General features: G+C 37.9%; 1 protein-coding gene across 10 annotated transcripts in view; it reads left to right on the forward strand.

Annotated features, from left to right (window-relative positions):
- SATB2 (SATB homeobox 2) overlaps nt 1–26,405 on the forward strand; it is a 201,344-nt gene that overhangs the window by 78,261 nt on the left and 96,678 nt on the right. For all 10 annotated transcript variants that reach the window (XM_067741096.1, XM_067741093.1, XM_067741094.1 and 7 more), the window contains 3 exons: nt 6,345–6,471; nt 7,588–7,711; nt 21,477–21,579. In XM_067741096.1, coding sequence (XP_067597197.1) covers nt 6,345–6,471; nt 7,588–7,711; nt 21,477–21,579 — 354 coding nt within the window. The remainder of the gene's footprint in view (nt 1–6,344; nt 6,472–7,587; nt 7,712–21,476; nt 21,580–26,405) is intronic.

The raw sequence follows: 26,405 nt of genomic DNA on the forward strand, positions 1-26,405 counted from the left end.
CACAGGTTTCACAATAATAACTACAATTTACGTCCTTATGCTGCTACAGTTTGACGATATACCACAGTCAGGCCACAGGTTAGAAACACAGGCTGAGTTATTATATACTGCTGGGTAGTGATTTCCTGTGAACTGATTTATGGATAAATAATTCTATGTTCTTATTATATAGGACAGTTTTTAATTTCTTTAACAAAGCATAGCTGAACAACAGAAAATTACACGCTATAACATAGGGACACGACCACTCTGAGGAGGATAAACAGATGCGATCAATGTCATGAGTTCTCCTATTTTTAAAAGGGGCCTCATCAGCAGTTGGTGTATTGTGGAAATAATACCGCTAACCAGAAGCCCCAAGGCTTAGTTACTCTGAGACTGGGATTTTTTTTATTGATACTCTTTTGCTGAGATCTTTTCAGGGAGTTAATGAAATGTATAAACCCAAGCCTTTAGATATTAAAGCTAATGTCTCATTTTTTTCCCAGGCTGAGTTTTCATTTTGCTTTGAAAGTTAATGTTAAAATGCACCTGGAATAAAAGAAAATTATTCATTGAGCTGTTCTACAGGAATACTGCTGATATCTTGCTGGTTTCCTATATCTGTCTCACAGATAATTTGTGGGCTTTATCCTACAATATACCCAACATATACCTATTTTATCAGCATCTATCTGTATGCTACCACAAACCGTGAGAGCTGTTCTCTTGTACTTTATAGGTGATCTGTTGCAGGCCTTCATGAAATAAATACTTCTTGTATTTGAGGTACAGGGGATAAAACTATCATTTTGGTTTATTTTAAGAATGGTTTCACTTAGCTATGTGTTTAGCAATAATAAGCTTCTCTACTCAGTTGTGAGCTCCATAATTACAGGGATAGTGTGTACTGGGTTATCTTTGCATCTTAGTGACTTATGCTGGAGACACAAAAGAAAAATTTGTTAAATGAATGATGATTAATGCTTAATATAAACCTTGTGATGTTTTATTGCTTATATTGTATTATCGGCACATTTTATTTATCACTCAGAAGTAATCAACTTTCTAAAAACTTGAATCAAATATTGATGAACTGTAACGTGTGTTGTCACCACTCTTGTTTTCACATAGTTAGAGGTACGAATGATATGAATGATGCTTATGAATTAGGCATCTACTGAAAAGAGTATTTGGTTCCTTTGAGATAGGCTCTAAACTGATAAAAATAACAAATACATATGAACACAAACAGCTATTGATATTTCTCTTTGTGATACGTCCAGTCTGGCAGAATACTGCATCGAAAGAGTGAAAAACTGGTTTCCATTATTGCATCTTTTTAATTTTGGACAAAACTTGCCTCCATTCCCAACCTAATTTTATGTCACTAATGGGAAATTTACCTACAATTGCATTTTTTTATTTGGTCTAAAAGCATAACATGAAGAGTGGATTGGTCCTCTGTATTTTAGTGAACAGATTTGTCTAGATATAAGCAATTTTATTTATATTATGCTCAATTCAATCATGTTAACATTTGTATGAATTTCAACCCCAAAATAAAGGCCCATAATTTGGGACTCAAAGACCTTGAAATTGCATCTTTAATAATCCTCAGCACCGGGCATTTTGTAAATGTTCACAGATGATAAATTCTTTGGAAATAGGAAAGATGATGTGGGAAACAATGTTTATGTCTGAAATGGCACTGTTGAGGGAGAAGATTTTTTTCCAGAGAAGCTGTCTCTTCAGGCCCTGTCACCTGTTTGCTCATTAGTCTCATATGTTCCTTTGTTTAACATTAAATGTCAAGACCCTGCCCCATGTGTGACTGTGTGATTGGGCACTGGCACACGGGCAGAGCTGAGTAGAAAGGATATTGGCCCAGTAGTTAGAAAACTTGTCAGCTGAAGCCCTGGGGCCTGGTTCTGGCTGTCACCCACAGATGTCCTTGAAAACTCACTCTTCTCTGATCTTCACCTCACTTTCAGGTGTCATACTGACCGCCTTCTCTCTTTGTGAAGATGAACTAATAGTTTGGAAAAAAACGCTTTGTAAACTGTAAAGTAACATAAAGGGATATTGTGATAAAGTAAGCTCCTTCTAAGATATACAAACTAACCAAGAGTATTTACTGTGCAGCTGTATAGAGAAAGGAATTACTTCAGGCTGGGTTGATGAGAGTTGGAATTATTCTTGGTGCAGAATTTGAAGAATGTGTACGATTTCTAGAAGTGAATGCATGGGATCAGTACTCCAGACAGAGTGAGAGTGTGATATATATTCAGAGAAGAATTGGGAATTGCCATTTATTGAGCATGTACTGTGTGCCTGGCTGGGCTTGAGTGTGTGTGTGGGTGTGTGTGTGTGTGTGTGTGTGTGTAAAGTACTGTCTAATCATCATTAGTTTTCCTCATATTTTGATTGGGGCTATAAAACCTACTCATGGAGTGTAAGCATTAGAAATAATTCTGTATACCTATGGTTATGCTGTTTTTATTGAGATTTCTCCAGCACTGCAAGTCAGATATCCCCAGTGGGAACATAACCTCTCTTCCTTCTTTGTTCGCCTTCACTGTACTAAAGCATTTCTTGGGGTCTGTATCCCTCCTTAGAGGGAGCCAGGAAGAGGCTGTCATAGTTGTTAGATATACCTGTTTGGATTATTTCAGCTCTTTTTTTTCTCCCCTCAGAATGCTTCCCTTTTTTAATCCACCTGAATTCCAGTATAGGTTAATCATCCTAAAGCTTTGATGGTGTTACATCTACACCCAATAACTTTCAAAGATCTATTTTCCCCTAACTTTTACTGAGCACTTATTGTGTGCCATCCCACTGCTACATTCTGATTCTCATTTTAAGCCTCATGGCAACCCTAAAGAGTAGGCAGTGTTATTATTCCCATCTTACAGGTAATGGAAACCAAGCCTTAGAGAGACCAACTAAATAACTTGCCCCAAATCTTGCAGCTGACAAGCAGAGGAGGCTGGGCATGGACTCACCTCTGACTCCAGGCCTTGCTCCTGACCTCTGACCCATACGGTGCGTTACTGAGTTGGGCATCTGAGGCCTTCCAGACTTGGAACCAAGATCTTTTCCAGTCTTTGCTTCTGAAGTGCCTCACACTTGAACCAGTATGACTTTACAGGCTACTAAGAAGAGCGAGTGATTGATGTACAGTCTTCCTTTGTGATTTAAAATAATGAGGGCCTTTTATAGGCACTTGACTAAATTAAAGATTAAATGATATTGAAGTCATCCCTGAGTAAATATTTTTGAAATAAATTGACTGTATCTTTCTTTTAGGGAGCATTAAAAGGTGTCTAAATAATTACTGTAAATGATTAATTGTTGGGATTAATGATATCCAGGCTCTGTACTAAGGGCTCTGCATTCAATCTGCACAATATTCCTATGAGGTCAGTACTTTTATTGTTCCATTTTACACATGAGAGGACTGAGGCATAGAGAAATTCAGTAACTTGCTACAGTTACATGGTTAGTAGGTGGAGGAGGCAGGATATGAACAGAGGCAATTTGACTTGGAAGCCGGAATTCTTTGTCACTATGGTCTACTGCTTCCCGTTTTGATTTCCTCAGTTAACACTTGACACCAGCCCAAGAAATATTTCTGTCTATTTTATATCAGGGAAGGAGGACTGTATTTCCAAAGAGGGTTATTAATACTTTAGACAGAGACCTTATTTGGAGGAAAGGCTTATTAAAAAGAGTTACTCCAAGTCCCTGCCAGGCTGGAGGAGAGCAGCCTCTGGACATCACTGTCCTACCAGATCTGGTTCCTGCAGACTCTGGTAGGTAGTTGAGCAAAGAGCATGACTTCTAGGTGCAGGTTAGTCAATATGGTGCGAAAAAGGAAAAGCACACGCACTTCCCATTGTCTGAAAATAGCACGTGTCAGCAGCTCTCTTCCAACATGTAGAAACCACCCTGTAGCAGCTGCTCTCTGTGGAGGCATTAAGTGTTGTGAAGACACCTGTATGTGTCTAATTCCAGCCCAAACAAGTCTCCTTCCAGCTCATCAAGGTGGGGAGAGAATTTATCTAAATGGAGATTGCTATTTTCAATAGAGTGACTTGTCTATCATTTCCTGTAGAGATTCTTCCCCCTCCACCTTTTTTTAAATTGAGGTATAATTTACATACAATAAAATATATGCATATTAAGTGTTCGGTTACATGGATTTTGACAATTTTCATACCCGTGCAACCACCAGCCAAAACTAGAAAATCCCCTTTATGTCCCTTTCCAGTCATGCCCCTGCTGTCTGGAGGTAGCCGCATTCTGACTTCTCATAGATGAGTCTTGCCTGTTCTTGTATTTTATATAAGTGAAATCATTCAGAGATATTCTGTTGTCTCTGGCTGCATTGTGGTATAAACTTACAGCGAAACACTCCTCAACAGTAAAAAGGAATGAACAATGACACACACAGCAGCATGGATGAATTGCCTCTAGAGTTATGTGTTAAAGTTTACAGGATTCATTTGCTTCATGCTACCTTCATATTCTTAGTAACCAAAATGACCCACAAAATTGGCTGCTTCTACTTGCCTATGATAGTGTGCAGTTGCTGACTTCATTTTTTTCTCCATCTAATCTCTTATAATAAAATATCATCTTTAGAAGATGGTCAGTTTATACTCAACTTATGGGCTATCACGATAATGATGTTTTAAGGGGATTAAAATTGTGGAGTGATTTTTTAAAAGAAGGAACTATGTTAGACATGTTACATGGTATCTTTTTAGTACTTTCACATGTCAGAAGGAGTAAAGGAAGCAATGAAGCAGACCCAGCCTCTCCTGGATGGCTGTCCAGTGGGCCCTGGATGTTCATTTTCATGACTACTACATGCTGTGTGCTGTGCACTTTTCATTGTCATGAGAGAGAATGTTAGGAAAACTATCCCCACAAGAAAACAGCTTTTCTTGGCAAGTGAAATATGACTTAAGGAGCCAGAACTGGAGACATACGGTACTATGAATGAGAGCTGTGTTACTTTACTGGATCTGAGTCCAGGCACTATTTATACTGCAGCATATTCAGCACCAGATTGTTAAATCTTAATACTGAAACAGTGCATCATTTTAATATTTTTGTTCTGTTTATTCCCTGTTTTCAAGCATTATGTCAAGCATTGCGCATTCATTGATTTCATCTTGGACAGGACATGTGCCCTGACCAGAAAGTTCATTTCCTATTATTGAAATTTCAGCCCATAGCTGTAAAACAGCATTTTGTGAAGCTTTTAAAAGTTCACTTGTGTATACAGGTGTTCTGTCTCTTTGGTGATAAAATATATTTTTTGAAAGAACAGTGTAGTTGGACTCACCTGCATTGTCAAAAATAAAAATAAAAATGCTGTTTCTCTTCTATCACTAAAACGTAGCTGTTTTGGATATGGGACAATTTTTGATATCCTGGGGACCATTGGATTTTTCACAGCATACAAATAAAATGTTTGTTACTGTGTCGTTTGTGAAATGGGCTTCTCTTTATTTTTCTTCATCTATGTTATATGCGCCCCGTGCACCAGATTAGATGGGTCCATCTTGTGAATAACTTGGCATTTTCACCACGTGTTGCTGAAGCTGTCCCATGAGTCTGCCCAAGTTTGACCAGGATTTTTATTCTCTCTCCATTGTCACGAGTGTTTACCATATGTAGCAGGAAACCCGCAGGGAAAGGGTACCACTGTCACTGTAAAAAGAACTGAGGAATTAAAAAAGAAAAAAAAAGGAAGTTGAAAGCATCTCTGCTATTTCTGATCTGTGGTCAATCATTGTGCTATGGAAAACAAGCCCTGTGCCTCGTGAAATGTGAATCTGGAAGTGAACTCTCACTGCTTCTTCAGCTCCAGATGCTATTCGCACTGGGGTTCACACCACAACCAGGATGTGACTGTGTGTGTGCTGAGCCCACACACAGGAATTTTCTTGTACAATTCAAAACCGAATCTTATATTTACTTAAGCCTTGCTTTTTTTTTTTTTGTCTATGAAATCAGCAGTTCGGTATATTTAGCATCAGTCTTAAGTTAGACTGTGAAACAAGACTTTGGGGGAAGGAAGTAACCGTATGGTTTTCTAAGTAATTTAAGAAAGAGGAAAACATAAAAAAACTGATTGTCCATGATTAAACCTCATCCTTTCATTCTCATCTTCCTGTATAGTTAACTCAATTGTCAGCCAGAAAGAAAGCGTCTATTGCACTGGGTTGTAAAATATCTCTGAGTGGGCCTTGAATGTTGACTATTGGATGACCTTCCTAACATTGAACAAACAATGGGAGGGTTTAATAAATAGCAGATATGTGTTTATTATGTTTTTCTTCCCTGTGCAGGAATAATCAAGCTTGGGAGGTGGAACCCTCTCCCCCTCAGTTATGTGACAGATGCACCCGATGCGACAGTGGCCGACATGCTGCAAGATGTCTATCACGTTGTGACGTTGAAAATCCAATTACAAAGGTGGGTGTCTCTGAACATCTGCCCTTCCTAACTCTCAGAGCTGCTCCGTTGATCATAGAGTCGCTACGGAGATCAGCTCATCCTGTCTTTGTTAATTTCTAGACATGGGATGAAATGAAAAAAAAAAAGAAGGGGGGGGCCGTCACCAGGCATCTTTATAGTCCACATTCCAACTGTTTTACGTTTTGTTTTCAGAAGCAGTGAAGTGGTAACCTAGGGGAAGCTTGATAAATCATTAAAAATCTGCAGCCTTTAAAGGGGAACTTTCCACAGCCCCTAATTTAATGAGTCCTCTGGTTAAATGCTTAGCACATAATATTTGAAGAATAAACACCTCTGCTGTTTCAGGCTTGTGTTTGACGGGTGAGTTTGGTGCCCTTGTAGCCTGCTTACCAAGAAGCTGCTGGTACTGGACGCCTCTTGCTTTCCTCTCTGGTGGCCTGCAGAAGTTCTGGGGATGATTTCTTTTTTTCAGATACAGCATGCAGAACAAATTATGCTCTAAAGAATCTAGAGTTTCTCTGCAGAGTCTTGGATTGTGAAGTGCCAGCAGCTCATGTGATTTAAGGAATATTGTCCTTTACTGTAAAGGTTTTGAATCTACCCCTTTTGGAGAATTTACACTTTAACAGGGACCCACCATTCCTGTCCTTGTCTAGGAATGCTTTAATGTCTTTTCTTCAGTTTTTTGTTAGCGAAGTGACATCTCTGGATTGTTCTATGAGGGTGAAGGGTAGACCTTCAAATTTGATGAAGCGTTTGTTTACATTTAACCTTAGGAATGTCCAATAATTAAGTTTAAATTGTGGAAGTTTATAATCACACTGTCATGCCATTTCTATCAGTAGACTGGAGAAATCCTATTTTAAAAAATTGGCATCTCTTCATATCCGAAGTGACCGGTTTTCTCAGGCTAGTGTGAGAACCAACTGAAAGAGACCGTGATGGGCTCTGTCAAGGTCCTAGAGAAGCAGTTTTGCTCCCTTTCCCTCATTTTGGGCCCACATTCAACCCTGTTCTTTGGTGGTTCTCCTAATGCTTCACAGGACCCAGGGGTGACTGCTGTACTCTGCATTTAAGGGTTTGCATGTCATTCATTCTTGCTGTGTTTTCCAGTTGTTCGAAGTTGGAAGACTTGCCTGCGGAGCAGTGGAACCACGCCACGGTCCGCAATGCCTTAAAGGAACTGCTCAAAGAGATGAACCAGAGCACATTAGCCAAAGAATGCCCTCTCTCCCAGGTCAGTGTCTTCAGGAGAAATGAAGAAGCCAAGGGTGGGCTGTCTGGCAGGAGGGGCACACCTGCTCAGACAGCTGTCTTTTATTTTATATTCACACTACATCTTAGGTGGAAAAAAATATGGAGGTTGTGGTGCTTTTTTTTGTAGAGGAGAACTTATCACTTATTGAGAGCTCTGATATAGTGGGAGTCACATTAAAACATTTTACACTCACAGTCTTTAACTTCTTACATATGTCGTAGGAGGTAGATATCAGTGTCTCCATTTTATAGATCAAGAAAACAAGGCTCAGAGAAGCACTTTACCTGCCTAAGCTTACTGAGCTCGTTAAGTGGCAGGTTGCAACCCCAGCTGAGACCTCCCTTGCCAAAGCTCAGGCTTCAAATCACTGTGTTACTTGGTCAATGAAATGGGTCAGCCATGCCAGACCCGTCTTAATTTGTTTTTATTTGTTTATTGAGCCTTTTCTAGGTCTAGCAGAGAGAGATGATCTTTGCATCATACACGCTTGTAGAGATTTGGGAGTGAGTTCACCACATGAAAACGCACCACGAGAAAAAGTGATACTCTGTTTTTACTGAACTGATCATAAACTAAAACAGGCCACAAAAATAAGAGATTGAGAGGATCAAAGGGAGGAACAGCAGAAGAAAGGTCTCGTGGTTCCATTTGTGTTCATGGGTGAAGGCCCCACTTTTTCTAATAAGATAATATTTTGGTGGCTATGGGGAGTGGCTTAGAACTGCTGTGAAATGAACTCAGGTTAACATTATCTAAAGCCATGAATGGAAATCCATTTTCTGGTGTGAGTTGCTACACTTGATTTAAGACAGTAGACTGACTACATGTCTGTCAAATTCAAGGGAAGATGACAAGAACCATAGAAACTTGATGTGTCCTGAGCTATGTTCCAGGATAATAGTCTTTGAGGGAAGCAAGAAACCTAGTGGTTAAGAGCTTGCATTGTGGAATCAGTCAGATCTGGATTCGTGTCCTGGCTTACAAGCTTTTGTGACCTCATCTTTATAAGCCTGTTTCTTTGTATGTAAAACCAGGAGAGTAATAGTTCTAAGTCATATAATGAGGAGTAATGAGATAAATCACATAAATTCTTGGCCTGGTACATCACATACAGTGATACTCCATAAATAGTACCAGCTGTTATTCCTGAGACATGATATTATTGGTGTGAACGGAATAATTTTTATATGCGTCTTGGAGGGTGTTTTAGAATTTAGATCCTCTGAGACAAAGCCTGCTATTAATATTTTTGCTTCCAGAAATTCAGGACGGCATGTACCTGAGTGGTAGATTGAAGGGGACACCATCAGTTATATCCCTACTTTTGTGCTTACAGCTTTCACATAGGCCATTTCAATACCTACCTGTAGGTATGTCCATAGGTGCTAAAGCTTGTTGCTAGAATTTTGATTTATTCCAATGTGATTGCTTATGAAGTTCTAAAAATAAATATTTTGAATTATTCTGATCATATACAGGGACTGGATAAAGAACAATTTAGGGAAAAAAATGTCAATCATTTCTCCTAAATTTTTCGATTAGTCACAATTAATTTTCTCTTGGATTTACTTGAAAGTCAGATTGGGCTTTGCCTAGAAGTGGACAAGCTCCTAACAATATCACCAATTCAGAATTTTATCCAGGGCTTTTGAGGCCTATGGGAATTTGGTCAGAATTGATCTATTGTGATTATTAGGTTTGGTTATAACTATAAAATGTGGCTAGAGGGACAGCCTGAGTGGAAAGAACCCACATTAGGGGCTGAGCACCCTGAGCTCTCATCTCAGTAATTTTTTTGTTTGTTTTTTTGGCCATACCACGTGGCTTGTGGAATTGAACCCGGGCCCCGGCAATGAAAGCGCTGAGTCCTAACCACTGTACCTCCAGGGAATTCCCGAATCTCAGTTCTTTTATGTTGAATGTGTGATCCTGGGCAAGCCCCTCCACTCTCAGAGCCTCATTAAACTCGTCTGTAAACTGGGCATGATTGTATCCACATATGTCACATAATTTGCAGGGTTGTCTTGAGATTCAAATGAGAACATCTTTACCCCTGCTGTAAGAATCCTCTTTTCTCCCCCATTTTCTGTTCTCATTGCTTGCCCACCTAGTTGCCCAAGCAGCTAGTTGCTGTTACTCTCATATTAGATATAACGGATTCTACCACCGCTGTATCTAAAATCTTCCTCTTTTGTGCCATTGCCTTGTTTAGACTTTTGTCACCTCTCATGTGAAATATTTTCAGTCATCCCGCATCATAATCTTTCTCCTGCCACCTGCTTCTCCAAAGCTAACATTGTGCCATTTCCTCGTCTACAAGCCTCCAGAGACTCCCCCTGCTCAGCCTGTAGGAAGAACAGACTGCATAGCATAGCCCATGTATATCGTCAGATGCCACTAACCTGATTTCCCACCAGTCGCCTTCCTCCCTCTACCTACATCCACTCTGTGCTCCAAACCATGCAACTAATTGTTCTGAAACATTAAACATTGCTCAAACTTCACCAAAATATTCCCAAGGGTGGGAGCAACCTAATTAGTACCATCAGCACTTCAAGTCTGACAAAGCAACTTATGTTACTTTTACAATTCATGAAAAGTAATACACAGTTTACTCCATATACCTGTGTTTCTGCTCTTTTTAAAAATGCCATAAAAATCGCTTTACCTGTGAAATTATTAACCTCCCCTGTGCACATGAGAGTAGTCCTCAAGGGAGGTGTGCCATGTTAATCTGGGGCTTTGCTGGCCCCTGCACACGATGATGGTGACCTCAGAGTCCTGCAGTGTGATACTACCTTGCTTTTGCTATGCGATTTCTCTCGGCTAGCATGCGCTACTCTCTTCTGCTTTAGGAAATCTTTCAAGTTCCAGCTGGAAAGTCACTGCTGGTGAAGAACCCTGACCTTCTGATTAAAGTAGTTGCTTCTTCTGCTTTTAGTAGCCTTTTGGACACACCCCTGTCACAGCACTTATCACAGCCTGTTGTCAGTGTTATCTGCCAGTTCTTGTCACTTACTGGACTGCCCAGATAGCAGAAGCCATCTCTTATCTCCGTGTTCTCAGCATTCAGCACAATGTATATCTTCCATGTTGTTTTACCCTAATGCGGGAGTTCTAAACTTTGGCCCAGTTGAGCTTTGGGACTGGATATTCTTAGTGTTGGGGGAATGTCCTGTGGTCCTGTGTATTGTGGGATGTTTAGCAGCATCCCTGATCTCTATCCACTAGACGCCAGTAGCATCCCCCCTACCCAAACCCCCCCCCCGCCCTGTGACAACCAAAATGTCTCCAGACATTGCCAAGTGTCCTTTGATGGGAGGAAAATCACTCTTGGTTGAGAGCCACTGCTCTCTAATGTATTAATTTAATAAATTCAATATTAAAATGTTTTAGAAAGTTTTTAAAATGTAAAGTTTTATTATTTCCAGTGTTCTTGGCAGCTCTAAAATGTTTTGAACGAGAAACAGTGAATACAGTACTTTGGTGGTTGATGCCCAGTACATTTTCAATCAAACAGGGGCTCAGTTCTGTTGCTTAGATATGGAAGAGATTTGATTGAGGCTTCCGGTATGCTGTGTGATTATGGAAAATCTCACTGGGGGAGTCCTTCTCAGCCAGCATGGGCATGTAATGTGGGCACCTGAATTAATCCTATGGCTGTTACCCTGAAACGTTCTGGATTATTCACTTAAATTGCATAGCTGGATTGCATTTTGGTGTGGAGATAAGCTCACTCATTTTGTTGGTGGTTGTCACAGAATAGGTGCATACATTTTTGTGCAATCTGTGCAGTGTGAAAAAGAATGAATTTTTGTTCTGAGACAGTGAAACAGTAATTTAAAAATGTATTTTACCAGCTTTAGTGGGGCCCCAGTTAAGAGTCAGGTACTTTACAATGGGCTGGGGGTACAGTGGTGAGGATGAGAGAGATGAAGCTTTCAGTATAGGAAGAAGAGAGTGGAGCACCAAATACTACTTACTTTAAAGCAGAATGGTAGATTATTGGGCTATCTAAAATATTCTCAGTTCATGAGTAAAAGATGCCTGCTTTTAACATAATTCTCCCTTACTACCCCCAAGCCAAACCATATTAGGTATTTCCTCACTTAAGTTGGGCAATTGCATAAAAGAATGATTCAGTGGCTAGTATATATTTTCTTGAACATCCCAGTGGTCTACATTTCAAAAGAGCAGCCTTGAAGGCAGAAGGAAAGAGTGGAAACGTCCATAAAAGGGCAACAATTGTAGGCTGAGGCATATATATTTAAAGGGAGGGAAGTCATGATTTAGCTGTATTCTGTCTGGCCAGGTGCTTGGAAAGTATAGGTTGTGTTTGTGTGTTTGTGTATTTATTTTTGATTTCACCTTTCAAAATGTGTTTAAGTGCTGACAGCCTCTTCCTTTTCCTCTGATGTCCCCCTGAGTCACCACTTCCAGCCTCTTCCATCAGCCTATAGTCTGTCCCAAGCATCCTAATTTCCTGTACTTTAGACCCAGGTCTCCCTTATTAAAATGGTCTCTAACTGTTCCAATTTGAAAACATTACGAACACATCTTTCTGTGGCTCACTAATTTTTTTTACTGAAGGAAGAGTTAAAAGACAAAACCCCAGATCCTCAGGGTTTCAATCCATTAAACTAAGAAGAGCTAACAGTGCCAGCCTTGGTCACCTCATAGGTTATTAGGATGATCCAATAGAATGACAATTTGCAAACGCAGGCGCACCTTCCAGCGTCCCTCTGCCTCCCCTCCTAACTTTATCTCTGCGACACTAGACATGCTTTTAAAAATTTTTTTTGTGGTAAAAATACATAACATGAAATTTATCATTTTAACAAGTTTTAAGTTTACAGTTTTTAAGTTTACAATTCAGTGGTATTAATTACATTTACATGTTGTACGACCATCACCCCCCCCGCCCCCACCCCGATCTATTTCCAAAACTTTTCATCGCCCCAGACAAAAGGTCTGTAACCATTAAGCAATAATTACCCATTCTTCTCTCCCCCAACAGCCCCTGGTAACCTCTATTCTGTTTTGCGTCTCTATGAATTTGCTTATTCTAGATGTCTCATAGAAGTAGTATCATAGAATATTTGTCCTTTTGTGCCGGCTCATTTCACTTAGCATACAGATACGTTTTTAAAACAGCTCTGTCCCATGCCCCTAGTTGAGGTTTTATTGCCAAATATTTGAGGAGCAAGATGACTGATGGGAGTTTTTGAACTGTGAAAAGGTTACTAGATTTCCAGTATGATGGTGATGTAGTGTTTATATATAGTCTTTTAAAGACATAGATTGTAAGATAATGATTTCTGTCATCCTAGGCAAGTCTTGCCCATTTGGGGATCATTAAAGGAACAACTTAAATGTACAATATGCCAAAATAATGAGGCAGTGAAATCAAGCAGCCACTTGGGTCAATAGAAAAGAACAAATTGATCATGCGCTCATCTACAGACAAGTGGCTGATCAACTGCCTGGACCAGTATTGTCTTAACCAGTTGCCAACTGTTCATTTCATTTAATCTTAAATTCACAGATGTAGTGGGGATGCATGCTGTCCCGTGTGAACGAGGTGCCAGCTGTCCATTTCAGTTATTTTCATGCAAGGTTGTTTTAGATCATGGCCCAACCTCATGAACTCTTGTCAAAGAGGGCTCACAGGTGACAACTTCTAAATAATTTCCAGTGGGTGATTGAGACGACCATCTGAAATGATTGCGTGGAGAGGAGAGAGCTGGTGTCCGCTGGCTCCACCTCTTTTGTGCTAGGCCTTCTATGCACACCAACTCTGAATCCTTACAGCCTCTGAGGCAGGTATCAGTATTCCCCTTTCACAGACGAGGGTGCCCCTGTCAGACAAGCAAACCATTCGTCAGTTCCCTAGGGGAGGAGCTCTCGAATCAGCCCAGGGGAAGTGTTTCTTTCAACCAGAATGGCAAAAGCTTTCCATTCTGAGAGTATAACTCAGAAATGGGGATGGAAAGGGACAGTAGAAAGTGGCCAAGTACCATTAATTTCTCATGATAAAGTAATTCCTCCAAATTATTTTTTTCCCTTTCCTATAACCTTAATTGGAGTATCATTATGATCTCATGTTTAATATGTTATTTAACGTATTACCAAGCAGAATGACAAGGCTGAAAACAAGCAAAGAATGCATATATCATTCATTGCCTGCATCATGCTCTGTCTTCTGTGTTCAGGTGGGAAGGGGGGCCGTGAGATGCTAGCTTCTCCCCCTACTTCTTGCTCAGACAGGGCATTCTCACCTATGGACCATGTAACCATTCACTTTGGTTTTAAAATGTTCTTTTTTACAGTGAGTGTATTAGGCATCTGAAGTTTAGCTACTCTTAGTATAATTTTGCTGTTCAAACAAATCTCACTAAGCCAAAGGAAAAGTGGTGAGAGATACACAATTATTTTATCTTTCTTTTTTTGGGGGGAGGAAAAGGGGATGCTCAGATCTCTGTCTTTCCAAGTATATTGTACAAATCATCTTAACCTGTGTTTATTGTTTTGCTTTTTCTGTTAAGTTTTAAATTGCCTTTAGGTTCCTTAGCTTTCTCTGATTCTACACTTCTTAACTCATATAAGGGGCTGAAACTTTTTATTTTTTGTCACCTTGTTTCTTGCTTTGTCTAAAGCATTGGTTGCAGAATCCACTTGGAGCTTGTGCTAGCTGATGGAGATGGTGATGAACATTTCCCATGAAACAGTGTGGCCTGGTGGTAGCGTCTCTTTGTGGTGCCTCCTGATGCTATTTGACTTTGGGCAAGATGCTTCTTCATTCTGAGTTTCTGAGCCCTTGGTTTGAAAAATGCAACCATACTTATAATCACAGGTGACATCTCTTCTCTGGGCTAGTCAGAAACAAACAAGTGAGTTTAAAATTTGTCTCAGGAAGCTAAAAGAAAATTTATTTTTCTTAGCTATAATTTCTACTTAGCTGTAATAAGTATTAGTAACAATACTATAATATTCTCTTGCAGTTGACTTAGAGCAAATTCAAATGAGCTAATAAGCTTTGCAGTAACTAATTCTGATATGTTTTGATTCCTCAAAACCTTATTTTATTAAAAAATAACTTTTAAATATAAGTGGCAGATGTGTCAGAGTGACTGCAAATGAGGAAACGTAGATTTTTATCCCCCATCTACATTCTTCATATTTAGAATTTCATGATTGATTACAAAGAAGCCTGAAACTTTCAAAAATTTTTCTGTAGTTAAGAAGACATGTTAAACCTTCCTATTTATTTTAATACGTACTATTTTTCATAAAATAGCTTTGTCTACAGTCACTGTCTGTGTGCTGTTTATGGCTGTGACTAAGTATGAGAGGGGCTGCCTCGATTGCCCATTGCACACATCATCCTCCTTTCTTTCTCACATCCCACCACCATGAGAAGTGAAGCGTGCTTCCTAAATGCAAAGTCATTTTAATATTATTAGTCATTTAATATTAGCCTATTTAATTATAATATAAATATTCATATTTAATAAAACATAGTCCCTTTGTTTAAGTGTTAAAAATAACAGCACACATATCTTCTGGGTTATTTGAATCAGTATTACTTTATATTAACATGGATACTGAGGAGGTGGCTGTATTCTGGATTGAAAAAGTGACTCATATCATGTTCATTTATCAAAAAGATGGAGGTATTCTAAAAGGCCAATTATATGGTTGCTCTTGAATGATTGGAAAACATAAAAGAGCAATGTAGACTACAAAATTATATACATATTTTAAAAAGCAGTGAATGGAAATTAGATATTTTTTGGCAGGGTGGTAGGTGGGAGAGATTTTAATTATTACTCATCCCATTTTGCAGCAACTGTATCTCATCAGGTCTAAGATGCTACTGATTGTAAGATGCATCCCAATTTCAGTGATATTAAAGTACAGTCATCCCTTGGTATCCCAGGAGATTGGTTTCAGGACCTCCATGCGGATACCAAAATCCTCAGATTCCCAAGTCCCTTGTATAAAATGACATAGTACTTGCATATAACCTACGCACATCCTCCCATATACTTTAAGTCATCTCTAGATTAAATGCTATGTTAATAGTTGCTGGGGTGTGTGTAGAAAATTCAAGTTTTGCTTTTTGGAACTTTCTGGAATTTTTTTCCCCAAATATTTTCAATCCACGGTTGTTTGAATCCCTGGATGAGGAACCATCCAGGGATACGGATACGGAGGGATGACTGTATTTTTAAAACGTGGCTGTAGAATGGATGCAATGTGGTAGATACAGATTCTCTGTGCTCCAGGACCTCTGGAGAACACTATGCCTTGTAGAGTAAAAGTCAGCATGTGCGGGGTCTGTGTTAGCCCCTTTCAATTTTGTTTATAATGAATTAAGTTTTGATGTTTTAAAAGTAAATTGACATAACATTAAGATGACCTTGTAGTGTGCGTCCAGAGTATTCTAGCGAGGCCTAGTGGTTCAGACTCAGGCTTTGAGAATATAGCAGTCTAATTTAGGGTTAGAAAATGTTCATAATTGAAACTGTAATGGCAAGACATAACATGACCTTTCATCTTAAATATCCCCAAGATGTACCTCTTCTGTTTTTAAAGCTCTCTCAGGTTGAATTATAAAAATTTGTATCCGTAGAGCTACTTTAAGTGTCAACTAACTGTAAAGACCTGCAGGGAGTTAATATGAATAAAAGGTGCCACAAACTTGAAGAGGCATTTCTGGTGACTAAAGTTTCTCGTGTTATAGGAAACTGTCTTTATTTGCTACCCAGATCCTTTGCTCAGTTCATAGCTTGAACCTATTTATTTTTTGTTCTGTTGTCAGCAGAGTTAGAAACTCACTTATAAAATATGGGGAAGAGAGCAAACCTGACTGAGTCTTTGGGTAGCCAACTCCTTTTTTTTCCTATTACCTTTAAATTATTATTATTATTTTATTATATAAGTTTCAGATGTACAGCATTTACTGTTTGACATCTGTGTATACTACAAAGTGATCACCACCACAAGTATAGTTACCATCCAACACCATACAGTTGAGCCCCTTCACCAATTTCAGCTACCCCAAAACCCTCCTCCCCTCTGGTAACCACTAATATGGTCTCTGTATCTATTAGTTTGTTTTCATTTTATGTTTTTTAAGATACCACATGAGTGAAATCATATAGCATTTGTGTTTCTCTGATTTATTTCACTTAGCATAATGCCTTCAAGGTCCATCCATGTTGTTGCAAATGTCAGGATTTCATTCTTTTTTATGGCTGAGTAGTATTCCTCTGTGTATATATACCACATATGCCAACTCCTTTTTATTTATCATTATTTTTTTATTTTTATTTTTTTAACATCTTTATTGGAGTATAATTGCTTTACAATGGTGTGTTAGTTTCTGCTTTATAACAAAGTGAATCAGTTATACATATACATATGTCCCCATATCTCTTCCCTCTTGCATCTCCCTCCCTCTCACCCTCCCTATCCCACCCCTCTAGGTGGTCACAAACCACCTAGCTGATCTCCCTGTGCTATGCGGCTACTTCCCACTAGCTATCTATTTTATGTTTGGTAGGGTATATATGTCCATGTCACTCTCTCACTTTGTCACAGCTTACCCTTCCCCCTCCCCATATCCTCAAGTCCATGCTCTAGTAGGTCTGTGTCTTTATTCCTGTCTTACCCCTAGGTTCTTCATGACCTTTTCTTTTTTTTTTCTTAGATTCCATATATATGTGTTAGCATACAGTATTTGTTTTTCTCTTTCTGACTTACTTTACTCCATATGACAGACTCTAGGTCCATCCACCTCACTACAAATAACTCAATTTCGTTTCTTTTTATGGCTGAGTAATATTCCATTGTATATATGTGCCACATCTTCTTTATCCATTCATTTGTTGATGGACACTTAGGTTGCTTCCATGTCCTGGCTATTGTAAATAGAGCTACAATGAACATTTTGGTACATGACTCTTTTTGAATTATGGTTTTCTCAGGGTATATGCCCAGTAGTGGGATGGCTGGGTCATATGGTAGTTCTATGTTTAGTTTTTTAAGGAACCTACATACTGTGCTCCATAGTGGCTGTATCAATTTACATTCCCACCAACATTGCAAGAGGGTCCCCTTTTCTCCACACCCTCTCCAGCATTTATTGTTTTTAGATTTTTTGATGATGGCCATTCTGACTGGTGTGAGATGATATCTCATTGTACTTTTGATTTGCATTTCTCTAATGATTAATGATGTTCAGAATTCTTTCATGTGTTTGTTGGCAATCTGTTTATCTTCTTTGGAGAAATGTCTATTTAGGTCTTCTGCCCATTTTTGGATTGGGTTGTTTGTTTTTTTGTTATTGAGCTGCATGAGCTACTTGTAAATTTTGGAGATTAATCCTTTGTCAGTTGCTTCATTTGCAAATATTTTCTCCCCTTCTGAGGGTTGTCTTTTCGTCTTGTTTATGGTTTCCTTCGCTGTGCAAAAGCTTTGAAGTTTCATTAGGTCCCATTTGTTTATTTTTGTTTTTATTTCCATTTCTCTAGGAGGTGGGTCAAAAAGGATCTTGCTGTGATTTATGTCATAGAGTGTTCTGCCTATGTTTTCCTCTAAGAGTTTGATAGTGTCTGGCCTTACATTTAGGTCCTTAATCCATTTTGAGTTTATGTTTGTGTATGGTGTTAGGGAGTGTTCTAATTTCATTCTTTTACATGTAGCTGTCCACTTTTCCCAGCACCTCTTATTGAAGAGGGTGTCTTTTCTCCACTGTATATTCTTGCCTCCTTTATCAAAGATAAGGTGACCATATGTGTGTGGGTTTATCTCTGGGCTTTCTATCCTGTTCTATTGATCTATATTTCTGTTTTTGTGCCAGTACCATATTGTCTTGATTACTGTAGCTTTGTAGTATAGTCTGAAGTGAGGGAGCCTGATTCCTCCAGCTCCGTTTTTCTTTCTCAAGATTGCTTTGGTTATTTGGGGTCTTCTGTGTTTCCATACAAATTGTGAAATTTTTTGTTCTAGTTCTGTGAACAATGCCAGTGGTAGTTTGATAGGGATTGCATTGAATCTGTAGATTGCTTTGTGTAGTAGAGTCATTTTCACAATGTTGATTCTTCCAGTCCAAGAACATGGTATATGTCTCCATCTATTTGTATCATCTTTAATTTCTTTCATCAGTGTCTTATAGTTTTCTGCATACAGGTCTTTTGTCTCCTTAGGTAGGTTTATTCCTAGAGGTTTTATTCTTTTTGTTGCAATGGTAAATGGGAGTGTTTTCTTAATTTCACTTTCAGATTTTTCATCACTAGTGTATAAGAATGCAAGAGATTTCTGTGCATTAATTTTGTATCCTGCTACTTTACCAAATTCATTGATTAGCTCTAGTAGTTTTCTGGTAGCATCTTTAGGTATATCTGTGTATAGTATCATGTCATCTGCAAACAGTGACAGCTTTACTTCTTCTTTTCCGATTTGGATTCCTTTTCTTTCTTTTTCTTTTCTGATTGCTGTGGCTAAAACTTCCAAAACTATGTTGAATAAGAGTGGTTACCAACTCCTTTTTAAATGAGTGTGAACCGACTCTAGTGTAAGACCATCTGGTGATGAAACCAGCAGAAGCCCAGATACTTATTTTCTTGCCACATAGATTGACACTCGCCACTAACACAAGAGTGTTAATGAAGATGCATCTGGAGCAAAGTCAAAGTAGGAAGTCCAGGGACTGGGGGAAATGTGGATTATCTGAGACCAGAGTAATATGGATTTGTGTCCTGGTCTTATGGGCCAGGAAGAGTTGAGGGGCAGCTCCAGGCAGTACTAAAAACACTTCCCATTTTAATCTGCTTTCTAGATCACTTTGTGATAGAAGGTTTAGCTCTGGCTTCTGCCATGGCTATGTATCTTATGCCTTTCCAGAGGGTAACATTCATACAAACAACGTAGAAAGATGACAAGTACATTTGCAGTTATTCACATAAACCAGAGTAGCTGGTGCATCTGTTATTAGGCTGCTTTCATGTTAAATTTTTCATTATTTTGACATTTCAGTTTGGCATTTTTAAATTTCATCTTTGTCCCTTTTCATCTGTTATATTTCAGTGACTCAGATATCCCACATCAGAACTGTGTTAGACACAAGGGAGAGAAAAAAAAAAGAAACAGACACTGTCCTCGAGGATCTCACAAACTGGGACAGAGAGAAAAGCTCAGCCCAGAGAGGGAAGGAACTAGCCCAGCTAGCCAAGAGTCTTCTTTACTCCTTTGTTAATAACATACAAAAGCAGAACCCTGCCTCAGGAAGATTAGGATTCCATTGAGCCTCTAAGGCAGCAGGCAAGGCTCCAAGTTCTGTGATACACTCAGGTGATACTGGCTCTTTGTGTTCTAGGGCTGTGTTCAGATCCTCAGATTAAAAGAGTTCTCTTTACTATCTCCCCTTAGAGAACCGAATTGTCATTTAGAGATCAGCAACTGCAGGGAGGATAGCCATCTGCTATATAGAAAGAACCAGAGGTTTCTGTGAATTGAATTAGGACCTCCCTCCGCCATCAGTACTGCATAGTGATTAAAAAAGAGGGAGTCTGTGGGCTTATAGAGGAAACTCTTAAATGGGAGTCTATGCAGGACTGTCTACTGGCATTTGAACCTAAATAACTTGTCAATGCCTTGATTTATTGTTTTCCTTTTTATCTTGACTACTTTGTCGAAATGACATTAGAAGTTCCAAGATTTCCCTCAACTGTTCCGTACCTGGGGAAAACTTTTTTAAGAAAGATGAGATTTCAAGGCAGGATATAAAGCCTTACGTAGGTCATTTGGATCTCTTGACTCGTTTATGTCCATTTGTTTTTAGACAGAATTTGCAGAAATAAAATCTATGTATAAAACATACACATGTACTGTCACAGTCATTCAGGTATAAGTTAACATCTGCCACGAATGTTGGTCCAAACATGCCATATTGACTGAAAACATATCTCTGTATGAAATTGAATTCAAGGTGTGCAGTTATAATTTTTAATTTTTCAGTGGTAAGTTAGGTTATGCTCCCTTTCTCTTTCCTGTTAACTGCAATTTCAAACAAATCAGCTAAAGGGTTGAGCTGAGGAGAGAGAGGAATATGAAGAGCAAGAAGGAATCAGGTACTTAAACACTCAAAGTTTTAGCTTTGATGCATTTTTGCTTGAAACACAGAACAAGTGTTATGTTTAGTTTCCCCTGCTCTAAAATAGCACTGTTAATTTTTTCATTTGGTGATTTTCACACAAGTGCTAATGACACGTTTCTATAAATTATATTAATTTAACTTATCTCCCTAAATGTTGTTCTGTAGCGTGTAGCACAGATGTTCTCAGACTCTTGGCTGTGTAAGCTTGTTGCATTTGGAAGCGGAACAGAAACATCTGAGAGGCATTATTTGGATTACAGATGCAGGAGCATCTGATCTCACCTTTTGCTCGGGTTCCTAAATCACAAGTGTTCTTTCCCTTTGCATTCAATCTGTGTGTCCTGCCCCCTCCATCTTTGACATTGCTCCAGCGTTGGTTTTATGGAGACTGCACTGTCATTGTACAAGTTAAAGGGATAGTAAGTTTCGTTAATCATATTTAATAGTTTAGTTTGCAGGAGGGTGACTGCTTCAAATTTAAAAGACAGAGGAGATTGGTATGGACTATAATGTGCCCTTTCTTGTCCCTGAAAAGGAATACTCATATTTATGGAAAAATAACTATTTTTTTTTTCTTTACAGAGTATGATTTCATCCATTGTAAATAGCACATATTATGCCAACGTGTCAGCAACCAAGTGCCAGGAGTTTGGGAGATGGTATAAGAAGTACAAGAAGATTAAAGGTAAACTGACTTTTATTTTTGAAGCCTATTTTCAGTTTCTTAGGTCAAGGAGTTGTTGATTCTTGGGAATTTATGCTAATTTAGATACAATTTTTAATAAAATTTTATATACTTTTTTATAAAGGTAGGATTCTTTTTTTTAATTGAAGTATAGTTGGTTTACAATATTGTGTTAGTTTCAGGTATATAGCAAAGTGATTCAGTTATACATGTATATATATATGTATATATATATATGTATATTTTATTCAGATTCTTTTCCATTTTAGGTTATTATAAGATATTGAATATAGTTCCCTGTGCTATACAGGAAAGCCTTGTTATTTATCTATTTTACATATAGTGGTGTTTATCTGTTAATTCCATACTCCTAATTTATCTGCCCACTTCTCCTTTGGCAACCACAGGTTTGTTTTCTATGTCTGTGATTCTGTTTCTGTTTTGTAAATAAGTTCACTTGCATTATTTTTTCAAGATTCCACATATAAGTGATATCATATAATATTTGTCTTTCTCTGTCTGACTTCAGTCAGTATGATGATCTCTAGGTCCGTCCATGTTGCTGCAGATGGCAATATTTCATTGTTTTTCTGTGGCTGAGTAATATTCTGTTGTATGTATATACCACATCTTTATCTATTCATCCGTTGATGGACACTTAAGTTGCTTCCATGTCTTGACTGTTGTAAATAGTGCTGCTATGAACATTGGGGTGCAAGATAAGATTCTTAATATTTTCATCAAGAGATCCAGATTGGCTCCCTTAAAACTAAGATGGTGTTAGAACTAAAGTAAAATTCTTAGCATAATATATGAAGTGTGTAGTTTTCACAAGAGATGCTTGTGAAGGCTGAGATCTTTAAAAATATTTTGAAGTTGTATACTTCAGAGAGGCATGTCTATTTAAAAAGCTCAATCAATAAATCATTTTCATTAATTTATTAATGAAAAAAGCAGTCATTCTAGGTTAAATCAGCACTTATAGTTTAAGTACCAATTATCAAATTGAAATGACTGTGTGGTATCAGGAAATCTTTGGTCAGAAATGGAGTTTTGATGTTGTGTTTATTTGGAGACAATTCTAGAACAGTGGTTTAAGCAAAGGGACTCTGCAGTCAGGAGGACTTGTATTCAAATCTTTGTCTTCTGTTTACTAGCTGTGTGAGCCTGAACAAATTATTTAACTTCACCAAGACTCAATCTCCTTATCTGAAAATTGGAAGTAATAAAAGTAAGTCACTGGCTAGCTGTGAGGACTAAATATGTTAATACTGGCGCAAAGTAATCTCTTAATAAACAATAGCTATAATATTGTAACAATAATTAATGGTAGTAATTCTACTAGCAGCAATATATTATATGTAGAATTATATCTGGTCCTGAATACACCATTCTCATATAATAAATGGCATGCTATTTAGGCCATCCAGCCCTTTAAATATATGTGATATTTTGCCTTTGCAAATTTTTCGATGCTGGAAAAATTCTGTTGTTCTCACCCCACTTCAAATGCTATTCAATTCAAATGCTACCAACCCCTGAGGGGATTGGGGGATAGCTTGGTAACAGAACAGGTTGATGTTTGAGGGTTCTTCTAGTTCATATTTTGCATGATTATGACATCATTCATCATGCTTTATTATAGGTATTCAGAGACTTGCTGATGGTTCACTGCCCCTGTTGAGAGGGTTAAATGACAATTTATGGTAGGCAGGTAAAAGTAAAGGATTAATTTATTTGTTTTTACTACCTGTAGTTTTCCTCTAGGGAGACAGTATGGAACTAATGCCTCTTGGCTGTTGAGTATTTGGGAGTTTGTTTACAAGGTTACCTTTTGAGAAAATGAGCTTTATTTGTATTGGTGGCACATTTCTGATTACAAAGGAATGAGAGCATTTTATGCTAAATATACAATTTATAAGGAAAGTCAAGTTGTTGAACTACCCAGGAGAAATTAAGTTCACTAAAAATTGAATTAAGATCCATTCCTTTTCAATATATTCTAAAATTCTTAGGACCCTCTAGTTTCTGGCTTGGGTACTTGCTTTACAACGTTATTAATATTAACTCCTGTACAGGATAAGATGAATAACTCCTTCTCATTATAAGACATGATTGTGTGGTTCGGAAGTGTTCCTTTTCTGTAAGTGTTGTCTCCAAGTTTTCCCTTTAAAATCAGATTGTTAAAGTGCTTGAACAATATCCTCTTTGCCTAAAAATCAAAAGAATCATGCAGCTTCAAGGTCATTTGTTAGATCCAATTTACTTGCTATTATAAGAGAAAGGAAGAGAGCGTTCTCTTTTAATAGTCTGGAGTATAATTCCAGATTCAAAAAGACTGGAAACTCTTCACTCTAGTGTTTTCAGAATCGCCACTACAGAATCTGTGTGTGTGTGTGTGTGTGTGTGTGTGTGTGTGTGTGTGTGTGGTCTGTGTGTGTATATATCTGTTCACACACACATTAACACTTATGTCTTCTACTTTTCTCCTTTCTTTCTTAGCAAGTCAATTCTTCAAGCTCTATTTTTTTCTTCAAGATAGTAAATGCACAGTTAAATCTTTAAGTGCCATAAAAGCAGACTGAGACCTTGATTTCAATCAGGAGGTCAAGGATCCACACCTGAAGAGGCGGCCAGCTGCTGTGTACACATGCTATTCAAAGAGATGGAGCTAGTCATTGCTGTTAAAAAGTGTGTGTGTGCATGTGTGTGTGTCACTAGGAGGAGAAAAGGGAAGGTTAAGGTATGTGTGAAGTAAACACAAGCTGCCATAAAACAGTTCAAGTGGTGTTGATTCATCAACCAAGGGAGTGGGAGGAAAAACAAAGAATTCATGACAGGTATAATGGTGTAGAGAAAATAAACACCCCAGAGAAGTGCATTTTATTAACTTTCCACCTTCAGAGAAAAGGAAGTGTTGGACCTGTTCAGGAACATTTCAGTCCTTACAAGCTTTATGCTGTGAATAGATGTCACTGTGGGAGTTCCTATCTAGTAGAATCCATTTCTCATGAGAAAGCAATGATTTTGTTTGTAAGATTTCTATTTGTGTCCACCCATTTTCAAAAAAAGTAGTGAATTTCAAATCTGGAAATAAAGTAGCAAAACCAGAATTCTACCTTAGGGCTCTTCCCGGGAGCGCAGAAGTCAGAGTTCTCTGTCTTTCCTTGTCTCCCCTCCCCCACCTTGTTTCCATTCCATAGTTACCAGTTTACATGAATCATTGCTGATGTTCAGTATAGAAGAAAATCTCAAGCTAGCTTACTGATGTCTCAAACTAAATGCAGGCTACATTGTTAAATATGTTTCCTATTATCTGCTAATGTCTGTTTTAATAAAACAGTGGGAACTAAATGGTTGCTTCTTAATCAAAACCATGATTTCCCAAACATAAGCTATGTGATTCTGTTACAAATTGCCACATATAGATCTCCTAGGTCAAATTTTTTTTCTCTTCTCATAGAAATAAACAGTAAAATAATTATATACTCTGAAAGATCAAAGTAAACATGACTAAAACCTGACAAAAATAAAAGTCTACTGAAAGGTTTTAGGAAAAAAAGATCAGATTGCAAATTCTATAGTTAATGCTTAAATAAATATGAGAAAAATGAATAATCAATAATTTGATATCATTAAAAACAGATGTAAAGACTATATACAAATGGAATTGTCTAAATTTTGAAGTAAACATTTTAATGTGCATTTTTTGAATTTGTTGTTATTATAGCTAAACTATTTACACTTATTCTTGAAAAAGTCCTAAGTTGGTTTGGCTTAGCATGTTAACGTTATTTTCCCCAGTGATCACAGCAAAGCACATTCTGTTTACCTTTTTCCTTTAATTTCAAAGGCAATCATAATTGACACAGACATATTTGAGTTAACATTAGTGTTAATTCAGGATAGATGGGGAGACAGTTTGTGTACTCTGGTTTTAAAGTTCAGAACCATGAACCTGCTTCCCAGGAGTTTTTGATACTGAAGAAAATGAAGTGGTGGAATGTGGTAGTTGGTTGGTTCAGATGGCATTCTTTTAATTGCTGTTCATCTCATACTGTAATTGCTTCTGGCCTAGATTTTACAACGTAGCGCTCATAAGCTCCCAGGGTTCAGAAAAATACATACATTTTGTGGAAAAACAAAACAAAACAAAAAGACCAATATTAACGGTTGTTTAATGTGCAGGAGTCTTAGGACCCAAGGATAATCCACCGGGGCCTAGAAACATTCATGCTATTAATTATTTTTCAGAATTTTGAGGGTTATGTGGGATTTACCTATCAATTTTTCTTTCATAGGTTCTACGCATTTTATTAAAACAATATTTTTAACCTCACTCTTCTTTTGGATTAAGTCTATTTAGACATACACTTGCCCCATCAGTTTTATGAAACTAAGTGGCAATTATGTGCAGTACTATTATTAATTATACTATTATGGCAATCTAATTCTGCAAGGGATCTTATAAGAATAAGAAAGTACCTTAACAAAGAAGCACTCATATGTTTTAAATGTTTCCTAATTAAAAATTAATAATTTAAAAGAAAATAATTTTATGTTTAAAGTGTTTTTCATCTGGCACCAAAAGCAAAATGAACTGCTGTCTTCGGTCAGGTCAGTTTCAAGTCTTTAATATGTCACAAGAATTAAGGGGTCATTGAAAGTTCACACAATTCTAGTGGATATCTCCAAATTATTTGTGTCATAAAATAATACCACTAGAATGAATGGACCTAACCAAACCCTATACTGTGGCCAGAAAGCAAAATGATCCCCATCACTTTCCTTTTCTCAGTCATTGCTCAAGAAGCCCCTGATTGCTA

The sequence above is a fragment of the Pseudorca crassidens genome, chromosome 6, assembly GCF_039906515.1.
Source record: "Pseudorca crassidens isolate mPseCra1 chromosome 6, mPseCra1.hap1, whole genome shotgun sequence".
NCBI classification, from domain to species: Eukaryota; Metazoa; Chordata; class Mammalia; order Artiodactyla; family Delphinidae; genus Pseudorca; species Pseudorca crassidens.